Source organism: Protopterus annectens, chromosome 4.part0 (genome assembly GCF_019279795.1).
Source record: "Protopterus annectens isolate FY-2018-M chromosome 4.part0, PAN1.0, whole genome shotgun sequence".
NCBI lineage: Eukaryota > Metazoa > Chordata > Ceratodontiformes > Protopteridae > Protopterus > Protopterus annectens.
The window spans coordinates 299737336-299751230 of record NC_056733.1 but is presented as its reverse complement, the minus strand read 5'-3'; the positions used below and the strand labels follow the sequence as shown (position 1 = coordinate 299751230).

Genomic DNA, 13895 nt, shown 5'->3' with positions numbered 1-13895 from the left:
CTGGTCCTTTGTGAACACCATAACTTACATGAACATTTGCAGCTCCAGAACATATGCAAAATGTCAGCTGTTTGGTCTTCACAGTATAGACAGTTTGGAGAAGATGTGGGATAGTATTTATTGAGTTTGACAGAAGTTGAATAAGGCATTATTAATTATATAAATCGGGTACACATGACTTGTTTAAAAAGGATTAGTTTTAAAGGAAGCTGTATTGATTGAGATTTCTAGTTATTTTGAATTTGCAGTTGCATTTTGGACCAGTAGTCTGAGCATAGGATGTTATCTTGATATTTAATAGCTGTTCTTAATTTATACGTATTTGTTAGCATTTTCTTTTTAAGTATAAACATATTCCATAACTCCTTACAAAGATTTATGTTATTGTCGCCTATCTTTATGTCTTCTAATAGGGTTGATGTAATTTCTTCAACCTGTCTTAGTATAACTTAGTATAGGAAGGTTTAGTGCAATTATGAGACCATTAGTAGCAAGTTTTTTTTTTTATAATAAATATCTAATATCTTCATTTCTTTAATTAAGAGGTAATTGTTCAAGTTTAGCATATAGTTATTTAGTTTAAGATTAGTGTTTCAATTATATGTTGCAAGAGTGCTGTCATATTTTTAGGCAGTTATTTAGTTTGATTCTACTAATACTTTCTTGATTAAGGAAGAGTAGGGCCTTAGGGTTAATTTTGGAACCAATTGCTACATTATACAAACAAAAAAGTCCGGAAAATAGAGTAGTTGTGTCTCTCAATCAAAGCAGCAAATCCAAATGTAAAAATCAGAGAACACAATTATGGCTAAATCCAAGGCAGTAATTTATTGTATAAATGGAAAAGTACTTTCATGACTGGATTAAGAGCTTCTTCAGATCCTATTAAAATCAAAATCAGAACAACCAACTTAAAAATAACACACATCCAATCACAAGGCAATAAAAATCACATGATAATTCATTCAAAAGCATTGTATCACTAAAACATACAGCTTGAAGAAGGAATGCTCATATCCAATCACTATGTAGATTAAAAGCACATGATGCATTAGAGATGAATAACATAATGTCATTTTACTAATCCACGCCGCTTAAGATGAGGTCTTAAAGAAATAGCCTCATTCAGCCCTGGTTCTCTATCAGCTTGAATTCTAATAATCCATCGCTCTTCCATATCTTCAGTTCTATTATTTAATCGCCCATTCTAAAATACTCACTTAATTGCTGTAGTAACCAAAAAAAAAAAAAAAAAACAAAGAAATGTATAGATCTGTACCTATTAGCATGTTTAGCAAGTGCATTCTTTTCATCTGCTCTCCTAATAGCATGTAAGAGTTCCCGGACCCATTCACATAGTGAGCAATTTGTCTTACCCAAATAAAAAGATATACATGTTTTGCAAATAGCAAAGTAGACAAGATTGTGACTAGACCAGTCAGCAAAGCAGTCCAAATTCCTTCTTAGTTAGAGGGGGTGTAAAAGACATTGCTATCATATCTCTGAACCTCTTAGAGCAAGAAACCTGGACAAAGCAGTAAGTAAAAGTGGGACAATGGCCCAAAAATAGGGACAATTTTTAAATATTGCTCTTACAAACTTAGAAAGTTGATAGAATAACATTAGCATGACTTTTCTGAAAGGTATGATGTCTGAAACTCAAATGTCTGTCACTATTTTCTAACTTTAGTCTTTAATGATTTTCCACTAATTTGCCAGAAAACAGAATTTTATGAAAAATGGGCCAAAAATATGAGGCAAAAAAAATGGATATTCTGCAAAAATCTGAACAGTATATCTACAGACATTGTAACGTTTACAAGAAAAAGTCCCTTTCTGTTCTCTATTATAATCCTAAATCAGTTTGTTATAACAAAGGAGATGTTTAAGGGATTTCTTATTCTTGAAAGTAAAATAAGTTCACCAGAGCAATGGATGTGGGTAAAACAGTACATACCACATACCTTGATCTCGCCAAAGCATTTGATACAGTACCGCACTCAGGCATTGTTGACAAACTCTCCAGACTAGTCATAAGTCCCTACATAACTTGCTAGATTGGTGGCTGACTCCCTGATAGGACTGGAAAAGTCAGGATTTGGTGATACCACCTCCGTCAAGAGACTTGTCTCTAGTGGAGTATCTCAGGGCTGCATGCCTGGCACACTCATGTTTGGCATGTACTTCTCAGAAGTCAAGACTAGTGTGAAAAGACTTTGGCTAACCAAGTTCGCAGCTAACCGTAAACTGGGAGCTATCATAAATTCCTTCCATAACAGGAACATATTGTAACAGGGTCTAACACAGACAAATGATTAGTGCCAAAGCTGTGGTTTAAAATTCAGTGCCAAGAAATGCATTGTAATTCACTTTATGATACTATCCACCGAAGTTAATTACTCCATTGATAAAACACCTCTAAGAGTCATCCAAGTTGTCAGTGATCTGAGAACATATGTAGACTGTAATCTGGCCTTCATTGTAGCAAAGATGTAAAAAAATCTTTCTTTGTCGCCCAACTTATAAATAAGGATATGGCATCTGGGTCCAAGGAAGTTATAGTACTACTCTACTCGGCCTTTATCAGACCCTTCATTGAGTACAATACCCCCCTTTTAACATGTATGTAATCAGACACTTGCCACAGTTAGAATGCCCACAAAGGTTCCTCACCAGGAGAAGCCAGGGCAAGAATACTCTGTCCTGCACAGATCATGTAAAGGCCTGTCTCTGTCCTGACTGTCCTACAGGCTCCAAACAGGTGGTTGATGTCTACCTTATAAGGCATCCTCAGAAACAGCTCTGATGCATCTTTTGCACATCCACAAAACAAATAGCACTAGAAACACTAGATCTAAGAATTTGAATTTCAGATGTGACATAAATAGAACATGCTGGAGGGACAGATACATGATTCAAAGGATCCCAGTGTTATGGAATAGGCTCCCCATCCATGTGAAACAGAGTTCATCCATAACCATTGGATGAGAAATCGCAAATTCACCCCCAGACTGGCTTCCATATCTCTAATGGACAAAGGCCGTCAGTAAGTATAGTGTTCTCCAGTTAACATCCCCCATGTCCCTTAGCTATTTCCTTACTAACATACTCCCTCCTATTAGATAAAGTGTACTCTGGGACAAAACTGGGTTGGGGTGCATAACTAGGCTTTTAAAGGCCCTAGTAGTTGTTAACCTAGTAACAACCTGTGAACCTATGTAAACTGTGCACAGAAGACACCCAGCTGAGACTGTAGTCATGTATGGCACAAAGGTGCAGTAACACAGTAAGCATGAACTCTCACACACACACACACACACACACACACACACACACACACACACACACACACACACACACACACACACACACACCACACACAATATAAATATTGCCAAATTATAGAACTGGCCTGCCTGTTTATCTGTGTAGCAAAACTGTCATCCACCCACTTTCATAGTCAAAGTAAGATTTTACCACATTTTCCAAGCGCTGCATCAGCAATACTTCATTAGATGTATCTAGGATTGGTAGCAATTGCAGTTTCAGTCGCTGAACTTCCTTTAAACAGTTCACCATGCCAACAGGCAACAGCCATACTGTTGAAGCACTGAGCCATGTAATGAAGTAAGATTAATCAAGTAGAAAACAGTAATGAGATGCAAATGATGACTGTACATACGAGTGCAGAATGTGACATGTCAATGAGCCTCTGTTCTTGAACTGCTTACTAAAACCCTGTATATTCATTAATCCCCTATGCAGACCGTAGGAGCATATATAATGTTGCATGGTCAGGAAGTAGAAGGTGTAATGTGGAAACCCCCCTTCACTGTTGACAGCATACCTGTGGGCAGAGGTGGTACCCTCACTTTATTCTGTGTATATTTATTTGTTTATATATATATTATCCAAGTGTACAGGCTGATCTGAGAACCATTTCCATCCATAACTTTCTGTAAGCATCGACACTTTATTGCAATAACCATGCCTTCTCCATCCCAGGCCCCATACTCTGGGAGACCTTCCGTATTAATTTTAAAGTTCTTATCACATCCCCCTTATTTTATGCTCAGTTTAAAAATCATCTGAAGTCTGAATCAGTTTGCAAATGCTTTCCCTCTGGACACATCACCTAATCCCCCACACTCCCCTTCACCAGTAAGGCACCTTTGTCTTCCTCATATTATTTTCTTACCTAATATGTCACAACTATTCCACATTGTACATAGTTAATTCCTGTGTGCCTTACTTTTTCTATCTTTTACAGTTTGTGCTCTATTTCTTCACTATTTCACTCTGTTCTTCTTCTCTCCTTACTCTAACCATCCCATCCTGTTGTCCCTTGTACTGTGTACTTTGTTATTATTACTGTTATTGATCTGTTGCTATCTTCACACAGCATTTTGTTTGTATTCATAATACTTCTTGTTAACTTGCTTTTCTACTGTCATTTATATTTGTCTAAGCCAAGACTGTAAGCGCCATTTTGATCATGGCTCTACCACAATTACTAAACTGTGTAAATGTATGTATGTATGTATGTATATATATATATATATATATATATATATATATATATATATATATATATATGTATATATATATATATATATATATATATATATATATATATATATATATGTGTATATGTAAAAGCTAGGTTGGAATTACTGATGTACAGTCATTCTCTTCATGAGTTAGAGATGACATGTATTATAATGTCACAGTAGGCTGTACCATTCTACCCCTCTCTTTCCTTGTGAAGTAAGTTTTCAACTTGGTGAATTCAGAAAGACATCATGTAAGGCATACAAGTTATGCATATGCATGTATCAAGTTAGAACACCATTGTGCCACCATAAAGTCAGACCAGTGAGTCATTGCTGGATAGCAGTAATATTTGCTTCAGATTATATGTACTTAATGAAGATAATGCCTTTCCCCTGTTAATAAAGAACGACACTTGAATGGAATTTACCATAGTTTACAGTCTATCACATATAAAAATACAGTATACAGAGCCACAGGATTCATGCTACCAAGTACAGGTTGGCTTTGGCAACACAAACCATCAGCCTATGAAGAGTGTGGGGATCAATTCAGTTATAGTTTTTTGAGTGATGGTGTTCATCTTCTTTACAGAAGATGTCATGAAACATAAGGTAGCATTTCGATGCATGTAAAAGAATAGACATGGTGTTGTTAGCTACCCAATGCATGATGAAGGGGATTCCCTTAGACTTAATGTTTTGCAGATGATTTTACACTTGCTCACAATCTGTGGGCCATACCACCATGTCATGCAGTAACTGCTTCAAAAGTAAGAACACGTTATGTAGCCAGTACTTGTTAGTCTGTCTACACACATTGTACTACTGAAATTAAACATATTGCAAATTGTTTGTGCACCACAGTCCTGACAAATGTGGCTAAGTTTGTGCAGTGCTTATACATAAAGTTCATCACTACGTTGTACCTAGACATTCTATGGATTATATGGACTCCACAGTTTTCCAGTCTTGGTTTGCCACAATCCTTTTGAAATACCATTCCCTTAGTCTTCTGTCATGTTTCAGAAGAAGTACTATTTTTAAGAGAAACTGTTACATTAAACAGGGAATCTTGTTTCCTAATGGATTTTCTCTGCATTTCAGCATGGACAGACATCAACTGTTTTGTTGGTGCTTTCTCCCCAAACAGATAAAGCTGACTTTACCTGTGCAGACGTTACCAGGCAGTTAAATGACAGTAGTACTTTATGAGTTATTGTGCACTATTGGTCTTCTGGAGTTGCTCCATGCTAGTTGTTGTTGTCTTTCGGCTTTTCCCGGTTAGGGGTCGCCACAGCGGAACTCCAGTCTGCTAATGATTGGCAGTAGATTTTCACAAATGCCGAGGTGCCAGCTTGACGTTCAACCTTCAACGCAGGCATGCCCATTTACGCATGTCTTTCGAACGCCCACCCAACCGCGGGGAGGACATGCAGACTCCGCACAGAAGACACTCCCCGCACTCTAGACAAGAATCAAACAGGAGAACCTCTTGGTGTGAGGCAACAACGCTACCGCTGCACCACCGCGGATTAGTTGCTCCATGCTAGTGGCAGCTCAAATTATATGTATAGCTAACCTGCCATTTTATTTAATTTATAAATTTGTATAGTTTATAGTAATAGTTTAACTGTATTTTCATGACATTCAGATTCTGATATGTTTCTCTTTCACCTCTCTTGCCCCTTATGAAATCTTGGCACTAGGCTGTCATCCTTATTTAAGTGACCTAACAATTAATGATAAGTGACATGAAAGGACAACATATGAGGACCAAAATTACATGGACTGCTTATTGCAATAGAATAGTAACCGTTGTTTTTCGCTTTATTCTAATATTTTCATATTTATGTTTATATATTCATAGTTTTGTAAGCTGCATGTTATCATGGGGCATAGTATGAATTTACATGATAGGAGACAAAAAATTCACTTTGTCAGTGTAAAATGCATTACACTGGAGGTATTGCTAGTTATTTGTTAGCAGTTATGAAAGTATGTATTATGTCCATATTTTCATTAATACTGTCAAATGCAAGTATCTTACTAACTGTTGCATGTTATCAGCTGAAACCTTAGACGATGCTGAAGAAAACTGTCATTGACATTCACCCTGTAAGTTGTACAGCTTCAGAGATATTGAGATTTGTTTACATTGTTAACTGTACATCTATAAATATTTTTTATTTTTCTGTAAACATCTTAAAACAAACTCTCTGGAAGAAACTGCTTGTCATCATATTGAAGTATAAGTCTAGATAACAAAGTGGAAACCACAAACTAGTAACTTTGAAAATGAAAAAACCAGGATCCAACCAAGAGACACACTGAGGCACAATGAGCTAGCGCTTTCATCCACTTTTAATGATGTGAACTTGTTCAGAAAAACAAATAATAACCACCTAACCACCTTTTAAATGATTCATTACAGGAAATGATGTCATAGTCTGCACAATGAAATAAATTTAAAGTAATACTATGTAAAATAATTGATATATCTATAAAAATGTATATACATACATATAAATAAATACAATATGTCAGTATGTTATTCCATGCTCTATTTATCTATACTTTAAAAAACATTTTATGTTAATGACTTCATTGAGCCCTGGGTATGTATCAGCCCCAAAAAGGAGCTGCCAAAATGCTTCCCTCTGTCCTAATAGGCTGTCAATGTCACCACCAAACATTTTTTTCTCTACATAGTCTAAAACGAAAAATTCAAATTTCTTAAAATTCATACAAGAAAGAGCATGTCTAGCTAAAGAATTGTTTTTATCTTTATTCTTTATAGCTAGAACATGCTCATAAATTCTACATTTTAAAACTCTTTTTGTTTTGCCTATATAGTAATTTTTGCATGTGGAACAAGTAGCCATATAGACTACATTTTCACTATGGCAATTAAAATATTTATTTGCCCAAAATGTTTGTCCCAAATGTTCTATTGTAATGAAGGACGAATTACACATGAACCTTGTTTTCAAGTATGTGTCTTTAACTTTGGAAGTACAATACTTAGGGGAATGTATTAATCGTAAAATAGTTCCGCAAGGTCTGAGAACGGCAAAATTCCCAAACTGTGTCTCTCCTGGTGATGATTTGTGCAATGTTTTAATAGAATTGTACAATGAGACTGGTTTGGCCATGATGAGAGTGCTTGTCTCTCACTATGAAAAATAAATAGTTAAACTCAAGGACAGTGTTAAATCTATGGATGAAAGTATAAAAAGTTACATCTGCTTCAATAATTTTTCAACATTATATAATGGAATTGAAGCAAAGGCGGACAGACATAGAGCTACCATTATAGCTAGAAAGCAAAATAAATTAAAGAGAGACATTCAAGCATATAGGTCGAATCAGGCTTACATCAATATTACTGATGTGAGTGGCACCACAGTACCTACAACTAATAACAATTCTTTGGTCAATATGGTGGCTAATATCCAAGAGGGGTTGACTACAGGAAATAAGGAGGTTTTTCCTAGAGTGAATGAAGTACCAGTTAATTTGGTCAATGATGAACAGAGTGTCAATGTAAATGGTACTACAAATAACACAGCAAGAGTGGGAACTAGTTTTGCTGGAGTGGTGGCTACTTGCAATGGACATTCCAATGGACATGTCACTGGCCCTTTTCGAACACAAGGGCCCTCCAGGAAAAGGACTACCAAATGGTACAATGTAACGCAGCAGAAAGGCAAGACAAAGGGGAAGAACAAACGGAGGTGATTTCATCTCCAAGAGATAACTTTACAATAGATATTGTTAATTTGAGTAGTACTTCCTTTTGTGCAGCGACTAACAATGTGCTAAGAAAAGGTTTTTCTTTTATTCCTACCAACAGGATGAACATTGGCAAGTTAATGATTGATTTTAGGCTTTTTTTGCGTAAGCTTAATCTGCAATACATTCTGCATGATGTTACTACTACAGTGGAACAGGGAAATTCCAGGCTTACTAAACCAAGTGTCTTTAACCCCCCATTGGTGAACACACTGCAAGTGTTTCAGAACATTTGTGAAAAAGAGTTTAGAGAGATCAAACATGGCAATGTTATAAATAACTTATCTGAAGCTGAATTTATTGCTTTGGAAAATATAAGTAGGAATTCTAACATTAGAACTATGAAAGCTGATAAAGGGGGAAAAATAGTTATCATGGACACTTGTGTTTATGAAACATCTCTCAGTACATTGTTAGAAGATTCAGACACTTATTCTAAAGTTTCTTTACACTTTGTCAACTACAGTTTTAGGAAAATTGATACCCTGTTGTTTGATATGTTTTGCCAAAGGGAAATTGACAAAGCTGATTATGATTTTCTAGTGGTAGAACATCCTAAAATGGCTACGTTTTTTGGAATTCCAAAAATTCAAAATAACGAACTAAGTCCATCTTTTAGACCTATAGTCTCTGCCAGACAATTTAAAACTGAGAATATTTCAATATGGTTAGACAATGTTCTTAATCCAATAGTACAAAAATCTGAACACTATATAAGAGATTCTTGGCATTTGCTTGAGATCCTAGGCAAATATAAAGTGCCTGACAAAGACATATATTTTTGTACGCTAGATGTCACGAGTTTGTATACTTCCATTAATCAGGAAGTAGGTTTAGAGTTCATGAGAGAGTATCTTACATGTCATACTGATTTTTCAGGTGAAAAAGTAAACACAATTTGTACATTAATGGAATTAGTACTCGACAATAATTTTTTTCAAATTCAATAATACATTATATAAGCAAATATCAGGTGTAGCCATGGGAGCAAGAGTGGATTTTGCAAACATAGTCATGGCCAATTGGGAAAATAGGTTCCTGAAGTTACACCCTGGTTACAACAAGGTAGAATTATACCATAGATACATAGATGATTTGCTTTTTTTGTGGTCAGGGGAACATTCTGAATTTGTAGAATTTGTATCTGACCTTAATGGCACTACAGATTTTTATTATTTAAAATAGGTGGTTATGGTGAACAAATTAACTTTTTGGATTTGACACAACATAGATAATGTTACAAGAAAATTTAGAAGTAGAATCTATAGGAAGTCCTGTTTTGCAAACCAGTATTTGCATAGGGATAGTTTGCACCCAACACACATGAAAAAAGGGGTTATCAAGGGTCAAATTATCAGACTCAGTAGGCTCACTTCTGATGAACATATATTTTTAAATGAGCTTATCTTTCTTAGAGAATTATTTCTCCAAAGAGGTTATGACTGAAGGTGGTTAGAGGGAATAGAAAAAGAGGTTTTACTTTTAAGAAAAGGTGTTGCTCAGCCCATTTTGGCTTCTGAGGACATAATGGTGGGAGCTCCTATAAGTTTACATCATAGTAACACAAGAAAAAAATCAAGAATTCAACATAGCATTTCCTTTGCCAATAGTAAATGAAATTTGGTGTATAAAGGAAATCATTGAGAAGAACTGGAGAATCATTTTAGGTAACAATGAATTAAGTTTATCTTTGGGGTATTTACCAAAGTTTACATATATAAAAAAGTTACAAACATTAGACAGAAGTTAGAAACTTTTCAGAAGTCAGAAACTCACAAGGACAGATCAGTTAGCAATAAAAAAGGTACTTTTGCATGTAAAGACTGTAAACAATGTAGATTCATGTGTAATTCGTCCTTCATTACAATAGAACATTTGGGACAAACATTTTGGGCAAATAAATATTTTAATTGCCATAGTGAAATTGTAGTCTATATGGCTACTTGTTCCACATGCAAAAATTACTATATATGCAAAACAAAAAGAGTTTTAAAACATAGAATTTATGAGCATGTTCTAGCTACAAAGAATAAAGATAAAAACAATTCTTTAGCTAGACATGCTCTTTCTTGTATGAATTTTAAGAAATTTGAATTTTTCGTTTTAGATTATGTAGAGAAAAAAAATGTTTGGTGGTGACATTGACAACCTATTAGAACAGAGGTAAGCATTTTGGCAGCTCCTTTTTGGGGCTGATACAAACCCAGGGCTTAATGAAGTCATTAACATAAAATGTTTTTTAAAGTATAGATAAATAGAGCATGGAATAACATACTGACATATTGTATTTATTTATATGTATGTATATACATTTTTATAGATATATCAATTATTTTACATAGTATTACTTTAAATTTATTTCATTGTGCAGACTATGACATCATTTCCTGTAATGAATCATTTAAAAGGTGGTTAGGTGGTTATTATTTGTTTTTCTGAAGAAGTTCACATCATTAAAAGTGGATGAAAGCGCTAGCTCATTGTGCCTCAGTGTGTCTCTTGGTTGGATCCTGTTTTTTTCATTTTCATAGATAACAAAGTGCTTCACTTGTATGACTTAGAAAATATACTTTGTGAAAATCTATAGAAAAATACAGGTTTGGATATTTTACATTTTATTATACTAGTGCATAGATATTGAGACAGTTTTTACTAGACAGTGTTGCCTTCATACTTTTTTAATAATATTTACTCTTCACATTATGTTCATATTTGTTTGGCTTATCCTTTAACTTGCTTTAAAAAGCATGCTGAGAATGTAAGAATTTCTTTTGGCTTGTAGAGGTGTAACTAAAAGCCCATGTGTGTATATACTTCTGGCATAGCCAGTCCGATAGTGCAGTTAAAGTAGTTCCTCACTGTGATTAAGATATAATAATAGATAATATGCAACCAGATAAGCTGCCTACTCACATTTCCTTTTTCTAGCTCTTCCTGTACATTTGTCATTAATGTGTTGTTGTCTTTAAGGTTCTTCGACGCAGAACAGGGATCCCCATCAGTATGAGCATACTGTACTTGGAAATTGCCAGGAAATTAGGAGTTAACTTGGAGCCTGTCAGTTTTCCCAGTCATTTCCTTTTGAGATGGTGCCAAGGCCATGCAGGGTATGTTTTTTTTTTTCATTTATATATTGAATTGTTCCTATTTTGCATGTTGAAAAATGTGGCACAAGAGCTTGTTCAGGTGTCCCTAATTCAACAGCGAAGTACAGAGGGACTGTTGTCTCTTTCATTTTCTTGTACTCATAAGATGTAATGCTATTACACAGGACACATACATGTCGGGACAGTTTCCATAAAAAATCGATTCTGGTTGGGTGTGCTTCTTTTGCACTTCCCCTGTAAAGAATAGGCCCGCAAAGAATAGAACATTTGAACATTCTAGAAATATAAAAGGATATGTCCTTTTTGTTGCAATACTCCGTACTTTACCACTATGTTTCCCCTCCTTTTGGTCACTCTTCAAGAGGTTGGGTACCTTATAAAAAATATGGCATAGTCTTAACCCTGAACGTACCACACTGTGGTGGTTTATGAGGGACATGCGCATGTCATTTTAGAAATTTCTTGCTGTTGTTTGCATATGCAGACGTCTCTCAGTTTCAGGATTTTTCCCTGAAATCCATCGAATATACCAGCTTCATAGCTCAGGTATATAAGTGACTCATTAGAGAACTTTGTCTTCTTTGTACCTTTTTCATTGCATTGTAATTTTTTGTCTTTCTTAATGGTTTTCTTATGCGTAACAAGAAAATGGGCAAGTGTGGTTGTTGTAGGTAGATACCATGTAAAGACCACAACAGTAGTGTTATTTGTTTAGAGGCAGAGCAAGATATTCACAAGAACAATGTATATTAGGGTTTGCACCAGAAACCGTTTGGAATGTACTGTGCTCTCTTAGCCAGTTGCTTGAGTGCAAGCAATTCAAGTCCAAAGCTCTATCTATGAGAGTCTGAAGAAATGAGTGATCAGGTGTTTGGGACTTCAACCATTTCTTTGCTAAGCAATTAGTAACAATGTATAGTCAAACTTTAAAAGTAATGGTTAGGAGCACAGCTTTAGAATCATAAGAAACAGTGCATAACTTGCTAACACATTGTCCTACTGATGAAAAGAAGTGCATCCAATTGCTTATAGTTTTAAAGGCCTTTTCCTTCATATGTAGATGTAGATTTGTGTATTCAAAGATTTAAGAAGTCACAGTATGTCAGTGTCTGTTGGAAATGAGTGACATACCTTTCCTTCTGTTTTTTTCTTTTGGAATTTGTGTAGGTTAGCTTGCTCTGACATGGTTAGTTGTTTACAAGATATTAGTGAGTTTTTCTAAGAGTAATTTATTGTGCATCGGTGTTGCTGCTGTTCTCCAGCATTTCTAGAACTTTATCCGCATTAATGCGGCTGCAGAAAAGGTGCAATAAGTAGAGCTGTAAATGTTCATTATATTGATCACTGCTGTAGCAGCCTTAACTATATGGGTTATATCCTGCCAAGTAGATAACAGCTGACCTTTCCAAAGCCTCAGGACACCTTCCACATGCCCAACCTGTCTGGAAGCTTGAGCTGAGCTGGCTAAAAGGCAAGTTAGGGCACCAAGCCCCAAGCCCTTCAGAGCTTTACTGCCATGGAAGAGTACACTCCTCTAAGGCATTTACGGATTGATGGTCAGCTTGATGTTGTTCCTTTGCTGGACAGATAAGTGACTTCTAGAGAAAAACATTTCATTTTTTGAATATTTGTTTTTATTGCATTTCTGTATAGGAAAGTGATTTTAAAGCTAGGAGTTTTGTATTTTAATGAACTGTCATGAGACTGAAAACCTTTTTTTTTTTTTCCTGTGGAGAAGTTGAGTTTCTTTTACATTTGGGAGAGCGGTCAAAGTGCTTCTTACTGTTTTATTCTGTGAAAAAAGTGACTTTTAAAAACTTAAACTTTTTACCAGTATTTATTGCTTGTGATCCCCAGGAAATAGGCACTATTTTCAGCTTGACCATGGAACAAACTACTGGTCCCACAGACAGTGCTTTTTTCAGCCTCAAACATAAAAAGTTAAGCTAACAACCTTTGCCACCATAGCAAGCTAGGAATTTGCCTCGGCCTCAGGTGGGAGATTTCTGCTGTAGCCATTTGCTAGACTTCAACCCACTCATCTTTTACCCCATATCCCTCAGATGTATGACCTACAGCCAGTATGGATAAGGGATTAGCCATGTCCTGTGTGGCTGTTGAGGTCCCCTCAGTGGTTAGGTAAGAACCACTCTCATCGGTCCTGGGAGAGGGAACAGGGAAGGTTTCCCTGTTGTATCAGAATGCTGTGCTCATCTCTGGGGAAGCTGAATGTGTTAATAAGACAGTTGGTCCCATTTTCCTGCTAAGAAAAAAAAAATAGAAAACATAGCATATGTCTACTCCTCTTCAAATTTCCTTGGGAATAGTTGACTGGGTCTGCCTCAGGGTTTAATTTAAGCTTTTGCTTCTTTTTGTAAAGTACTTTTCTGTAAAAGCAAGAGGGATACCCCTTTTCCTGAAGAGATTCAAGATTATGAATTTG

General features: G+C 35.7%; 1 protein-coding gene across 2 annotated transcripts in view; it reads left to right on the top strand.

Annotated features, from left to right (window-relative positions):
* The window catches only part of FBXO21 (F-box protein 21), a 686173-nt gene that overhangs the window by 335362 nt on the left and 336916 nt on the right, over positions 1-13895 (top strand). For both annotated transcript variants that reach the window (XM_044068290.1, XM_044068289.1), the window contains exon 7: positions 11316-11452. In XM_044068290.1, the coding sequence (XP_043924225.1) occupies positions 11316-11452 (137 nt within the window). The remainder of the gene's footprint in view (positions 1-11315; positions 11453-13895) is intronic.